The sequence below is a fragment of the Paroedura picta genome, chromosome 6 (assembly GCF_049243985.1).
Source record: "Paroedura picta isolate Pp20150507F chromosome 6, Ppicta_v3.0, whole genome shotgun sequence".
Classification (NCBI taxonomy): domain Eukaryota; kingdom Metazoa; phylum Chordata; class Lepidosauria; order Squamata; family Gekkonidae; genus Paroedura; species Paroedura picta.
In genome coordinates, this window is record NC_135374.1 from 122,210,138 (window position 1) to 122,225,166 (window position 15,029).

A 15,029-nucleotide genomic window follows, 5' to 3' on the forward strand; every position below is an offset into this window, starting at 1 on the left:
GTGAGGTCCCTACCATTTTGGTCCCTTATCATACCCATCTTTGCATGAAACGTTCTCTTCATATCTCCAATTTTCTTGAAAAGATCTCTGGTCCTCCCCATTCTATTGTTTTCTTCTATTTGTTTGCACTGTTCATTTAAGAAGGCATTCTTATCTCTTCTAGCTTTTCTCTGGAATTCTGCATTCAATTGGGTGTATCTTTCTCTTTCTCCCTTGCCTTTCACTTCCCTTCTCTCCTTAGCTATTTGTAAAGCTTCCTCAGACAGCCATTTTGATTTCTTGCATTTCTTTTTCTTTGGGATGGTTTTAGTTGCTACCTCTTGTACAATGTTGCGAACCTCCGTCCATAGTTCTTCAGGCACTCTGTCTATCAGATCTAATTCCTTAAATCTATTTGTCACCTCCACTGTGTATTCGTCAGGGATATGATTTAGTTCATACCTGAGTGGCCTAGTGCTTTTCCCTACTTTCTTCAATTTAAGCCTAAATTTTGCAACAAGAAGCTCATGATCTGAACCACAATCAGCTCCTGGTCTTGTTTTTATTGACTGGATAGAACTTTTCCATCTTTGGCTGCAGAGCACATAGTCAATCTGATTTCTGTGTTGACCGTCTGGTGATGTCCATGTGTAGAGTCGTCTCTTGGGTTGCTGGAAAAGAGTGTTTGCTATGACCATTGTATTCTCTTGACAAAATTCTACCAGCCTGTGCCCTGCTTCATTTTGTACTCCAAGGCCAAACTTGCCTGTTATCCCGGTTATCTTTTGGCTTCCTACTTTAGCATTCCAATCCCCCATGATGATAAGCACATCATTTTTGGGTGTTGCTTCTAGAAGGTGTTGTAGGGCTTCATAGAACTGATCAACTTCATCCTCTTCAGCAGCAGTGGTTGGGGCGTAGACCTGGATCACTGTGATGTTGAATGGTTTGCCTTGGATTCGAACTGAGATCATTCTGTCATTTTGGGGATTGTATCCCAAGACTGCTTTTCCTACTCTCTTATTGATTATGAATGCTACTCCATTTCTTCTGCAAGATTCTTGTCCACAGTAGTATACCTGATGGTCATCTGAATTAAATTCACCCATTCCTGTCCATTTTAGTTCACTGATTCCTAAAATGTCGATGTTCAGTCTTCTCATTTCTTGTTTAACCACGTCCAGCTTGCCTTGATTCATGGATCTGACGTTCCAGGTTCCTATGGAATAAAAATCTTTACAGCATTGGACTGTCTTTTCGCCACCAGTTACTTCCACAACTGAGCGTCCTTTCGGCTTTGGCCCAGCCGCTTCATTCATTCTGGCGCTACTCGTACTAGCCGTCTGCTCATCCCCAGTAGCATATTGGACACCTTCCGACCTGAGGGGCTCATCTTCCAGCGTCATATCGTTATGCCTATTGGAACTGTCCATAGAGTTTTCATGGCAAAGATACTGGAGTGGTTTGCCATTGCCTTCTCCAGTGGATCACCTTTTGTCAGAGCTCTCAGCTATGACCTGTCCGTCTTGGGTGGCCCTGCACGGCATAGCTCATAGCTTCACTGAACTACGCAAGCCCCCTTGCCACAACAAGGCAGCGATCCTTGAAGGGGGTCATATTTGTTAACAGAATATAAATCTATCAACATGTTTAACAGTTACTGAAAGAAAACTAATTGATTAAAGAAAAAGAAGAAATGGCCAAGTGAAAAACAAGCTGATTTTAAGTGATGCAGCAATATTATCTCTAAACAAAAATTCCCTGCTTCCTCTGCCACGGATTCTGTGAAATCTAAAGGCTATCTCACAGGCTTATTCTCATATGCAACAAGGATATTAGTTTAAATCACGAACCCAGCCCAAAATGCAAATTATACCACAGTTTGAAGGCAGAGTGCATTAGAACAGCCTGTTCTCGGAGTGACTGGTACATGGATCACCGTGGTTAGATTCTGTTTGTTAATAACCAACCACAGTTGGAAGGCAGGCTGTGAAGCTTCACAGAGAGGATATTAACTTGTCCTTTGAAATGTTGTGGCAAATAGGTAAAACAGTTAATTTCCCAGCATCCAATTGGTTTTATTGTATATTTGTGTCATTGCCAAACCCGTTGCCTCTGTCTTTCACATACTTTGCCAATAACCTTCTTTGGTTCTCCATAACATTTCTAGCGTAATTGACTTTCCTGTTGATAAAATTAATCCTTTCACAGTGTACTTAATCGGATTGGTTGGCCCTTGATGGGGATGGTCTGCCTTCCCCTTCCTGAAGCTCAGACTGGGCTGCAGCTGCAAACAGGGTGGCAGCTGAATGCAACGCCAGATAGGGGTGATGCTGGTGGGGGTCTTCCAGCTGGGAGAGGGCAGGATTGCCCCTGACTGGGTGTGGCACCCCCTCTCTGAGCATGTCCAGAGCCTGGCGGTACTCCTCAGCCTTGCCCCTCGTGTGAGTAAGCAGGAGTTTCCAGTGGCTTTTGCACAGGTGCAGCTGGTGGCTTGAGGGAAGGATGAGTTCATTGTGGGGGGGTGCATCTTGTATACTCCCTCCTCAGTGGACAAAATTAGGAACTTCTGCTAAAGTTCATCATCTGTGATCTGAACTCTTTTAATTTAAACCCTTTAGATCTACACCTGCGCTCTGGAGTCTTTGCCCTCTTCCAGGTGTTTGAAGACCATGATAATGTCTCCCTTCAGACTTGTCTTCTCCAGTTTGAACACATCCAGTTCCTTCAACCTCTCCTTGTAGGATTTATTTTCCAGATTCCTCGCCATATTCCTCCAGTTATCTGCATCCTCCTTAAAGTGGGATGGCTAGAGACACAGTACTCCAGATGAGGTGGAGTAAAAAGGAACAATTACATCCTGTATCTCTGCATTTGATTCTTTTGCCTTAATGCATTCTTTTGCATTTGTCCTTACTGAAGTTTATTTTGTTAGGTTGCAAATCTGGGCTAAAACTTATCAAGATTATTTTGAAGTTTATTTCTGTCTTCCAGTTTTACATCATCTACAAACTGACAAGACCTCTCTCCACCCTTCTTCCAAGATGCTGATGAAATGTTGATGTCGACATGAACACATCCCTCCCACACCTCACAAGACAGGCTCTCTCCCACCCCCCACTAATAAAGTACTGTTGAGAATCATTCTTCAAGTCCAAGCTCTCCAGCTATTTAGAACTATGCCTATTGGTACTGTTATCAAGGCTGCATTGGATCAGTCTATTAAACAAAATATTTTAGAGCATCTTGTCACATGCCTTGCTGAAATCAAGGGCTGCAGCATTCTCACAATAACCTAAAATATGTTGTAAGGTTAGTCTAGTAGGATTTACTCTTACCAAATCCACACTGGCTTTTACTAATCAGTGCAGTTTTCACAATGCTTGCAGGCCACTTCATAATCTGCTCTAGTATCCTTCTGGGTATCCACCTCATATTGGGCAGTTTGCAGTTTCCCAAGTCCCCCTTGTCCCCATTTTTGAAGGCCAGGATGACATTTGCCCATTTCTTTTTGTTGTGGCACCTCACTCGTCCTCTGGAATTCCCCAAGGGTGGTAGGAGACAGGACCTGCTCATGTATCAGTAAGTCCCTTAGTTGTCTTGGGCTACAGCTTTTCTGGTCTAGAAGCCCTAAATTTGCTTAAAGTAGTTGGGCTTTCCCTGGCCTATCGGTTTTCAGTCAGTTCTCTGCGGCAGATCTAATCATTTAGAAGACGAAGAAGATTTGGTTCTTATATGCCGCTTTCCCTACCCGAAGGAGGCTCAAAGCAGCTTACAGTCGCCTTCCCTTTCCTCTCCCCACAACAGACACCCTGTGGGGTGGGTGAGGCTGAGAGAGCCCTGATATCACTGCCTGGTCAGAACAGTTTTATCAGTGCCGTGGCGAGCCCAAGGTCACCCAGCTGGCTGCATGTGGGGGAGTGCAGAATCGAACCTGGCATGCCAGATTAGAAGTCCGCACTCCTAACCACTACACCAAACTAGACTGTATTTGCAAGCTTGCACACAGTGATGCAAGTTTTAAGTTTAAAAAAGCACTGGTACTTTTAGGATGCCTTAAATAGTATGTGATCCAATTAGGCATGTTAACATTTATTTAGAATGTTTTTTTTAATAATCATGTCAACGTATGTTCCAATAACAGCTAATATTTAAAGTGAAATATTTGACTGGGGGGGGGGGGAAGTAAATCAAATGTGGTTTTAATATTATATTAGAACACATTCAAGCTTTATGTGAAAACTAGGGGCAAAGCCTAGAGCTTGGCAGTGGGAAGAGGAAGGGGAGGAGTTGTCCAGTCTGTAAGGGCGTAGGGTTGAATGTGAGGGGGCTTATATAGATATTATGTAGCATCAGGCAAAGTATGACTCCCTGTGGGACCGTGCAGTTAAGGACCCTACTCTGGGACATACTTTCCTCTACTGCCACCCTCTGGCCCCAACTTTAGAGAAAGGACTCTAGCCATTTCAGGGCTATGTCTCTAATTCCTATGTTGGCTAAGTGGTGGGTCAGAGGTTTGTGAACAACTGTGTTGACCACTGCTGTCAGGACTAATAGCAGCAGCGCTGACCCACCTAGATCCAGCTGACTCCAGAGATCGTCTGTCAGGGTGACCAGAGCCATCTTCACCCCCTGGACAGGGCGGAAGCTGGACTAAAAAGGGTCAAATGCTGAAGTTATTTCTAAGACTCCCTGGAGTTGGCCAACCACTGCCCATTCAAAGTGGGTGGTTATTGGCTGGGTTGGTAGGATCCAGGTCTTGGTTTTTTTCAATAAAGGCCTCATCACTGCCTCTTTAAGTCTTGGAAATGTCCCTGAAGTCAGGGACAAGTTAACAAAGTCCCAGAATGGGCCCCTGATCTCACAACTGGCTTTAATCAGCCACGTGGGACACGGGTCAAGAGAGTATGTGGTTGACTGGACTGCTAGAACCATAGAGTTTGTAAAGACCACCCAGGTCATCTAGTCCAATTCCCTGCACAAAGCAGAAACTCACAACTACCTGCCCATCCCCAGTGATCCCAATTTCATTCCCGAGTGATCACCCCACCCACCAAAAATCTCCAGAATCCAGCCTGGTCTATAGGAAATTCATCTACCACACCACAGCTGCAATTAGCAATTCCCTGGATATGCTAGGAAGGGCCACAGGAGACAAATGCTGGCACAACCCTTCCTGCCCACCCACTCACCATCTGCCTAAGTTCATAAAATCAGCATTTCTGTCAGATGACTATCTAGCTTCTGCTTAAAAACTTCCAAAGAAGGAGAATCTACCACCTCCTGAGGAAGCCTGTTCCACTGAGAAACCGCTCTGTCAGGAACTTCTTCCAGATGTTTAGATGGAATTTCTTTTGAATCAATTTCAGCACATTTGTTCTGGTCTGACCCTCTGGGGCAACGGAAAACAACCGTACTTCATCTTCTATATGACAGTCTTTCAAGTATCTGAAGATGGTGATCATGTCGCATCTTAGTCATCTTTTCTCCAGGCTAAACAGACCAAGCTCCCTCAATCTTTCCTCATATGACTTTGTCTCCAGCAGCTCACCATCTTCATAGCCCTCCTCTGGACATGCTCCAGTTTCTCTAGATCTTTCTTCAGTTGTGGTGCCCAAAACTGAACAGAGTACTACAAGTGAGGTCTTACCAGAGCAGGGTAAAGCAGTAACATCACCTCATGTGAGCTGAACACTATACTTCTTTGACTGAAGCCCAACATTTCATTTGCCTTTTTAGCTACTGAGTCATACTACTGACTCATGTTGAATAAGACCCCCCCAGATCAATTTAACAGATACTACTACCAAGACTAAGAGCCTCTTGTGGCGCAGAGTGGTAAGGCAGCAGTCATGCAATCTGAAAGCTCTGCCCATGAGGCTGGGAGTTCAATCCCAGCAGCCAGCTCAGGGTTGACTCAGCCTTCCATCCTTCCGAGGTTGGTAAAATGAGTACCCAGCTTGCTGGGGGGTAAATGGTAATGACTGGGGAAGGCACTGGCAAACCACCCCGTATTGAGTTTGCCATGAAAACGCTAGAGGGTCAAGCATGACTCGGTGCTTGCACAGGGGATACCTTTACCTTTACCTTACTATCAAGACTAGTCTTGCCCATCCTATAGTGATGCATTTGATTTTTCCTATGTCAAGATCATCTTCTAGCCTGTCAAGATCATCTTGTATCCTGATTCTGTCTTCTGGTGTGCTTGCTAATCTCCCAGTTTAGTGTCATCTGCAAATTTTTAAAAGGACCCCCTATATTCCTTCATCTGTATTTCAGTTCCTCAGCCATGTCTGAAAATAAACCAGAATGGATCCCAACAATACTTTTGATGGATTCCAGTACTTTGAATGTAGCAGGAAATAGATGGGCAGCCAGTGCAGCTCTTTCAGCATCAGGGTGAGGTGATGAGGCAATTTTTCCAGGTCTGAGATGTATTAGGAATCTCAGTGGTGTATTCTTTCCTGTGGGAGATTCATGACTTATAAAAAAGTATAAAGCTCAGTAAACTTGGTTCAACTAATCAGTGTCATTCATAAATATGTGATAAAGGAACTGCTGACATGGCCTACTTGGAAAAAATTGTGGTGTTGCTTATTTGAAATGGGTTGAAATCCTGAGATCATTGCGCATCATTGTGCAGATGTCTGGCATCATTAAAATTATTACATGTATGTGAATAGATTGTGGGGGGAATACTGACGCTTCCATGTTGCAAGTGAAGCAACGGATTTTGTGATGAATCTGAAATGGTCTCTGGCTGATAATAACTCATGCTTAATAAGTGAATTTGTCTTAACCGGTATTGATACACTGTATTTTGAAAGTGACATTTAAAAGGAATCCAGGTTTCTGAACAGGAAATTATATTGGAAATATTATTCTAAATCCTTGTTTACAGAAATACCTTAGAAGTGTGAAAATTAAACTTCTTTCTACCATTTTATAAATCTGCTTCACATATTTAGATTTGTTATTTGTAGGGTTACTCATGAGTATTGTGCTTTTCTCGCATTCATGTATTTTTCAGACAAAAGAGGATTCAAGCATTTGTTTTGAGGGAAAACAGAAAAAATAAAGAATTACATGGACTTTGCAAACAGATGTTAGCAAATGAAAGGTAGGTCAGATGTTGAACTTGCAAAATATGAAACGACAGAGGTGATGTCCCGAGAGAGTAATATCTCGAGGTCAACTGAGGCACACGGCAGACAGCCACTTATAGGAACGTGGATTCTCGGTGGTGTTTCTCAGTCCACTCAGATTTAGTGTTATTGCTGAAAACAAGGCTATTTTTTCTGAAACAATCTGTAAGAAACATACGTTTTAAAAAGAATTTACAATGTATTTAGGTTTTCAGAACAAATAGTTGTCTGTTGCATTTGGTAGAAGTGGAGTGTGTGAGACTGTATGGTTATATCCAAGTGTGATAATGAGAATTTTGATTGTATGTTGGAGGTTTTGCTTGGATGATGTGTAAATTCACATGCCCTGGACTGAAGAATTATAAGGTGACATCTGGACAGGAGAGAGAGATGAAGGGATCATGCCTTACCTTGTTCTCTAATCAGTTCATGGAATCATGGACCTCCTGGGTCCTCTAGCCATTCTCCATAATAGCAGGATCAGGGACTTACATTTCTTGTGTTGTGTGCAGGCTGCCTGAATCTTATCTTTAGATTTGAAGATGGGATTTCTTTCTATGCTACAGATGTTATTTGTTAAGCTGTTGGAAATGGTGCTTGGACTTGCTTAAGTCATAGTGTTGTCATATTCATTACACGTGTGACTATTTGAAGATTGGGTTTTTAACCAGCAGTACCCTGTGTGCGAAGAATGTTTGCAGTAAAACTCTTTAACAGTCGTTTTTGAATCGTATATTGCTTGACAGTAGTGGTGTAGATTACTTTGGTGCTCACAAAAGCCTTCAGCATATTGCCTGCCTATAAATATTGTCAATTTTTTGCAGTTGCAACAACTTGCAAATGGTCTAGCACCACCCTAAGATTCCAGCTAGCACGTAGAAAGGAAGTGGATCTTGGGGTATTGATGAAATGCATCGTTGCAAAGGTAGCTTGTCTCCTTAATTGGTCTCAGCAGTGGTGAGTAGATTAAAAGCAGGGACAGTAATATATTTGGCAGCCATTAAGGTCCCAGCTCAAATTCCAGAAATTAATTAAGGCTTCTCACTGGGTGTTTAGTGGATGTAGGCATTCTGAGGGTTATTTCCTCCTTGGGTGCCTACTGTGATGAAAAGTAGACTGAGCTCCCAGCTGTCTTTGTCCATTGTCCACATACTGAACTGTTCTAGGTATTGTAGAATGCGTACTCTTAATGATGACAAATCTCACTCTTGCGGGGTGACCAAGCAAGTGTTTTGGGGACAGATAATGTTGACCTCCCAGCAGAGGGGTTCAGGTGGGGAGTGGGGTGGGGAGGCTGTTGCCACATCCCACCTGGTGCTTACCTCTCTGCTTCACATTTATCAGTAGGAGTGGTTGGGGACAAAATAAGGACTCCACACTCATGCCCACACATGCCCATTGGCAGAGGCGGCAGCGGCAGCAGCGGACAAATTTTAATTGGCCTTTCTGTGAGTTCTGCTGGTAGCCAGTTGGGCCGAAGGGAAGGTGGGCGGCCAGCAGGGAGAGAGCGCACTCCGTGAGACCCGCCTGTCTTTGCAACTGGCAGATTCTTAATGTTGTCTTACTCTGTTTTCTTTTTGTGTGTTTTAATTTTTTAGTAAAAAATTGAACTCGATCCTGGATACAGAGAGGTTGCAGTGGATAAGAAGTTTAAAAGCTTTGGTTCAAGATTGCAGGAGGCTGAATGAAAACTTGGACCGAATGGCAGGCCTCTCTGTTGTCTTCCCTTACTGAAGATTGTAAATAGCTGAGAAGTGGAATTAATGACTCTGACACTCAATCCCAGTTTAAGAAATGTCAGGTTGGTCGGGGATCATTAGCTTGCAAGTTTTTAAAATGAACTTTGACTTCATAGTCCAGGAAACCGTTGTGAAAACATTACACATCAAAGATGAACTTTTGGCAGGTCCTGTATTTTGCCGAGGTGTCATCTAGGCCGATCATGCCTTGTGGAGGGCCAGATCTGGATCTCAGGATCAGGATCCAGACTGATGGCAGCAGTGGCTTTGTCTGCATAGAGCAGCCCCTGAAAAGCCCTCTCTTAAAGTCGGGGCAGCTTTCTGGGAAAGAGTCCCCATGAAGCTGCTCAGGGAAGTCAGCTTTGGCCTTTCCCGCGGGATGCCTGCTCCTGAGGTGGGGGAGGGTACTGTGGAGGGAAAGAGGGAAAAGTTCTGAATGCCTTTATTTCCTCCCAGAAATGGTGTTTCAAAATAAATGCATCACTAAACATCTCGTGGTGCTGAACCTTGTTTATACATTTTTGTACCCTTGCAAAGGCTGTAACGTACACAGCCTTTGTGGTAGGCTTGCAACTGATAAATGTTGCCAGAATGGCTTAGACTGAGGACTGGATTAGGTGTTTATTTAGGGTAAAAAAGGTGTGTGAAACATGATGGGAGAAGACTGGGATGTGCCAGGCAGGGGAGGGCCCCAGCCCCTCTCAGGGGAGGGCCCCAGCCCCTCTCTCCGGTTTTACGCTTTTGTAGCAGAGCCAGCCTGGTGCATAGATAAGATCAGCAGCAGGCTCTCATCTGGAGAATCGGGTTTGATTTCTACCCCCTTCCTCCACATGCAGCCAGCTGGGTGACCTTGGGCCAGGCACAGCTCTTTGTCTCGGAGCTCTCTCAGCCCACCTACCTCACGGGGTATCTGTTGCGGGAAGAAGATTGTGAGCTGCTTTGAGACGCCTTTGGTAGTAGCTCCTCTTCCTTCCCCACCAGCCCCTTCCAAGCGCTGCCTGTTGAGCTCATGGTAGCAGCACTCAAACCCTCTTCCGTGGTGCTGAGAGACACATTCTGCACATGTTCACTGCTTGCCTCAGAGCCGAGCCCTTGAACTGAGGAGGTCCTGGACTCGGAGCAAGACCCTGGGAAGTATTTTGTCCATGTAGCCTCTTCAAAGAGGCTGTTGCAGAAGCTGGGTGTCAAAGGCAGAGGAGAGGTGAAAAACCTAAAACTAGGTGGAAGGCAAAGGGGGAGATGGTGTTGAGAAGGATGTGTCATAAGAACATAAGAGAGAATGGCACAGGATGGGGGGGAGGTGGAGGATAAAGAGTGGTGCTGGAATGTGAGGCAGGCTGGCCAAAAAGCCACAGAAAAACTCATGGGTGAGCCACCCACCCCACCCACCTCCCTGCCTTTCCCATTTACAGCAGCTGGTTGCTGGTAGCTGCAGCTGAGGAGCTGCTTAAAAGCGAGACGCAAGGGAACAGAGGTGGCCGGTCCCTGCCTTCAGCAGGGGCTGTAACCTGCCTCCTGCCCTTGTTCCAATAAATAACGTTGAAAATCTCATTTCCAAGACAGAAGCGCTCCTTTCTAAGAGTCCCACAAGTAAGTCCTCAGCAGTTTTCGCCCTGCAATGGTTTCCTCTGCTCACCACCTGTGGTTGCCAGATGTTGTCATTTGTGACTCGGAGCAGCTTCTGTTTGGGGTCACGAGGGCCTTCCGTACCCTCCAGGTGACCTTGGGCAAGCCTGCTGTGGGGAAAATGTTCTCTGTGAGGCCAAGTTCCACGGCTCTCCGTTTTCTTCTTTCTGCTGCCCTGGATTATGGACCAGTTCCTCCTAACAAGCCGCAGCATACTTATTCCACTTGAGGCTTTTCAAAATAACACCACCATTTCTTCCTACTGGAAATTTTATTTATTTATTAAATGTTTATACCACCCTTCCCTTGTTGTCTCAGGGTGGTTTACAACATACATAAATAAGGTGACAATCATAAAAACTGTTTCAGTTATTAAAGTTATTATTACTATAGCTATAAAGGTCTTTAATCGTCTACATTCTGGGGTCATTCATATCCACTTGGAGCCGAGGGCTTTCCTGGAGTGAGAGGAAGAAGGGAGTGTCAGTGGAAGTGTTTGCCTTCGGTGCTAGGCATTTGTCTCCCCATCCCTGATGGAGGGTTTGCAGGGAGGGCAGCATCTTGGGTGTTCGGTGGGCATCAACCGTAGGCTCTGTCTTTCTCACCATGTTACTTTGCAATATTATGTCTTGTGTATGTAAAAGTCCCCCCCCCCTTTTCTTTATTTTAGGCATTCGACCACCAATCATGAATGGGCCTATGCACCCACGCCCTCTGGTAGCCCTGCTGGATGGCAGGGACTGTACCGTAGAAATGCCAATCTTGAAGGACGTTGCCACAGTTGCATTTTGTGACGCACAGTCCACGCAAGAAATTCATGAAAAGGTAAAGTTGAAAAATGTTCTGCACACAAGTTAATTATGCCATTTACTTTTGTGGAGAGAAGGTGATCCCCAAAGTAGTTAGTTCTGTTTAAAATAAGATTTTTCTACAAACCTGGGGATTTCTTTAGGGTTGCAAATCCTAAGTGGTAGCCAAGGTCGGCTGCATTATGTCTGCTTGTGCCCTGTCTGCTTGTGCCCAGCCCCTGGTTATTAGATGGTGTGATGTGATGGAAAGCTGAGCCCATAACAGTCCTCAGTCTGGAGAAATTCTAGCCATTCGTGGCACCCACAGATGACAGATTCCTCATGATTTGCTCTTTCCGCTTTAAAGGAGCAGTTTTAGCATCCCCAGCAAATGAGCTGTGGGCTCTGCCCTCCATCAAGAGAGAATGTTTAAGTGCATTGAGGAGCAAAGACTCCTGAGGAGAAATCAGTATGGCTCCTTCAAAAGGGAATTTTGCCTGTGCCAAACGTTTTGAGTGTTTTGAGTAGGCCCGTAGATAAAGTTATCCAGAGGATAATATATGTGTGGAGAAAGTAATTCACCAGACTACTGAATAAGCTGAGCAGCTAAAGGATAAGAGAGTTAGTCCTGTTAGAGATTAAATTTGATTAAATGACAGGGAGGCCGGACTAGAAATGAATGGACAGTCCTCAAAATGGAGAAAGGTGAGCAGCCAGGTCCCATATCTTTCACTGTTGGTACTGGCACTGTTTAATTTGCTAATCAGTGAACGAGACATGCAAAATGTCTAAAAATTTTGAAGCCATGGGGAAGAAAACCACATTACCCCCCCTTCTTTTTTTTGGGGGGGGGGAGAAATTTTAGGATACTTTGAAATGAGGTGCTACAGTTTTTTCCATCGAGCTAAAACATGATTATTACCAGAGGCAAAGCCCATTGCACCCAGAAAAATGACAGGCCCTATGATGCAGACCTGCACTAGGGCCTTGCTGGGGCCTGGCTGTGTGGCAAAAGCTCCTGCCCACCCCTGGACTCTTGAGGCCCCACCTCCAAACCTCAAGAGACATTCCTGACCCAGGGGTCACCAATCTCCAGGTGCGGCCTGGAAATCTCCTGGAACTGGAGGTCATCAGCAAACTATAGAGATCAAAATGGCTGTTTTGGAGGGGGGATTCTTCAGTGACAACTCATCTCCAGGTCCCTGTAGGCAAGAGGCTTGCTTGGGAGGGGGAACTCTGTGGCAGAGAGGTTACAGGATGGGAGAGTTTGGGACCTGGGGATTTGCTGGACTTGCAGGTCATTTCCAGGCAACAGACGTCAGTCCTGAAGAAAAGCCCTGGCTTTGGGTCCCATGGAGGTGCAGGGATGCCAGGCTCCAGGTTGGGAAACAAAGAGGAATGCTGTGTGGCAGGAATGGCTAATAACAGTAAACATCCCATAAACATCCTCACCCAACTCACAGGGTGTCTGTTGTGGGGAGAGGAAGGGAACACTATTATAAGCCACTTTGAGACTCCTTTGGGTACCCTGGGTCCCAGAGGGTCAGCAGGGGGGCTGTTTCTAGGCCTCCCACAGCCCCCCATTTCAATAGACTGTTTGGGTCCCATGGAGGTGCAGGGATGCCAGGCTCCAGGTGAGAAACAAAGAGACTGTGCGAGGAGGCAGCTTGCTCCCCATCCCATTTCCTTAAAGTTGAAAGAGGTCAGGGCAACTTACCGGCAGCAGGGAAGCTCTGAGGCTGGCTCCTCTTCCACACAGCCAACTTCTGGCAGGAAGTTGAAGGTAGAGGACTGATTCCTTATTAGCCTTTCTTGGAGCTTGGCCAAGCAGGAGGGTGACTGGTCCAGTGCAAAGGACAGGTCACAGGAAGCTTCTGCCAGTTGGTTCCACATGGAGCATGTTCAGCATCTACTTAGCAAGGTCCTGAGTATTAAGTATCTGGTTCCAATTGAACCCATAGAGGATTTGGAACTGTTGGAGGTAGAGGATCTGGCAAAAGGATTTTTAGGGTTCCTCCGAAGCTACAAAACATGAGGACGGAATAGCCTATACTGGGGGGGAATCTACCCTGACATCCCTGGCAAAGAAGATTTATTGTTTGCCTAGGAAAATGATGGAAGATCTCTAAGTCCCCCTGGTAGATGCTCCAGTAGTCACACTGCGTTCTGGAATGGTCCTGTTCAAGGACGGCAGCAGTTCCCTCAAGGACGGCATGAATAGGAAGAATGAGACAACTGCAAAGGGAGTGCACAAGACAGCCTCCCTTATGGTTCACATGGAGGCAGCGATTGCCAACTTCACCATGGCAATAGCACAGATGACTTACAAACAGTCCTGATACAGATAGTTGTGACACAGGATGGCACCCCTGAAAATTAAATGGGCAGCTGAATTCATCGCCGACACTGGACAGGACACTATTCAGTTTGGGAACTGTAATGTCCAGGCCTCATTTTCATCACACTGGGACACGCTTCAGGCAGCTGTACCTCAATCTGATGGCATTGACAGTCAAAAGATTCAGAGGTTCATGTCAATATTCCACAGTCCGTGGGTGGTGGGGGAGGACCACAGGACTTAGCTTTGGCTGTCAAAACCCCTGTCGACATTCCCTCTGGTGCCGCTTATCAGCTGCTTGTTAAGCAGGAGATGTCTGGATTTTGCACAGTAGTCACTCGCTCGTTTTGGCCTCAGTGCCCGTGGTTTTTAGACCTCATGCAGGTAAAAGTGAAGAGCCATGAATTTGCTGAACAGGCAGGGTCTCCTTCACCAGGGCCAGTAAGTCATCCAAACCTGGATTGGTTCCATCTGATGGCATGGGAATTCAAAAGGAGGAGCTAAAAAAAATGGGGATTCTCTTTAGAAATTGCTGGTGTCAGCGTAGGCCAGCGACAACATGGATCTACAACCATATCTGGCAAGCTTTCTGGAAGTGGGCGGCAGAACATAAGGTGGATCCACTTGAGCCCAAAAGACAGAGGTTGTCCAGTCCTTGTTCAGTGGATGGAAGGGAGGTCTGAGGCCCAAAACGTTGAACAGGCAGGTTACTGAGCCTCCAGACTGGGAGAAAGAAACCATCTTCCCCCTTTACTCCCCTGCTAACCTGGATAGCCAGGCAAGCCTGATCGTATCAGATCTCAGAAGCTATGCAGGGTGAGCCTTGGAAGGAGAACACCAGGTTTGTGTCATGGGGGTAGGCAAGGGCAGATCACCTCTCAAGCTTTCTTGACTGGCAGCCGCATACACCATGCTTGATAAAGAGATTAATATCCCACGTGCTCCTAGAGGGGCATTGCCATCAGAAGTCAGGACAGACCAGTCAGCAGCCACCGTGACCCCTCAGCCTCTCTTGCCTATCTTCCCCAGAAGCAGGATGCACAGCCAGTTTAGGCCCCTCACCCTCCAAAATCAGCTTTGCTCCCTCCCTGTGACACTGAGGCCACTTCTGCATCTTTTCAGAGACTGACATGCTTTTCTCTTTCTATTGCCAGTAGAGTCTGTGTGTGTGTGTGGGGGGGGGGGGGCAAAATGATTTGCGTGTGATAGTTTTTAGTTGACGACTTATTGCCATCGCTGCTAGGCTGTCTGGTGGCACCATTCCAGTGGCTCTGGCCCTCATCTTTACAGTACATCAATCTTGTCAGTGCAAGTGCATGCACTGCTCCTGCTTGGAAGGGTTTTTTTTAACAACCTCCCATTATAGGATGAGGGATTCACATTTGCCTGAAATACCCATTTTCGGTACCTGTCC

The 15,029-nt window shown here is 45.8% G+C and overlaps 1 protein-coding gene across 10 annotated transcripts in view; it reads left to right on the forward strand.

The window, feature by feature from the left end:
- Positions 1–15,029, forward strand: part of CTBP1 (C-terminal binding protein 1) — a 52,287-nt gene that overhangs the window by 17,444 nt on the left and 19,814 nt on the right. For 3 of the 10 annotated variants that reach the window (XM_077344038.1, XM_077344037.1, XM_077344045.1), the window contains exon 2: positions 11,160–11,314. In XM_077344038.1, coding sequence (XP_077200153.1) covers positions 11,160–11,314 — 155 coding nt within the window. The other 7 variants (XM_077344039.1, XM_077344040.1, XM_077344043.1 and 4 more) reach the window with 5 other exon arrangements.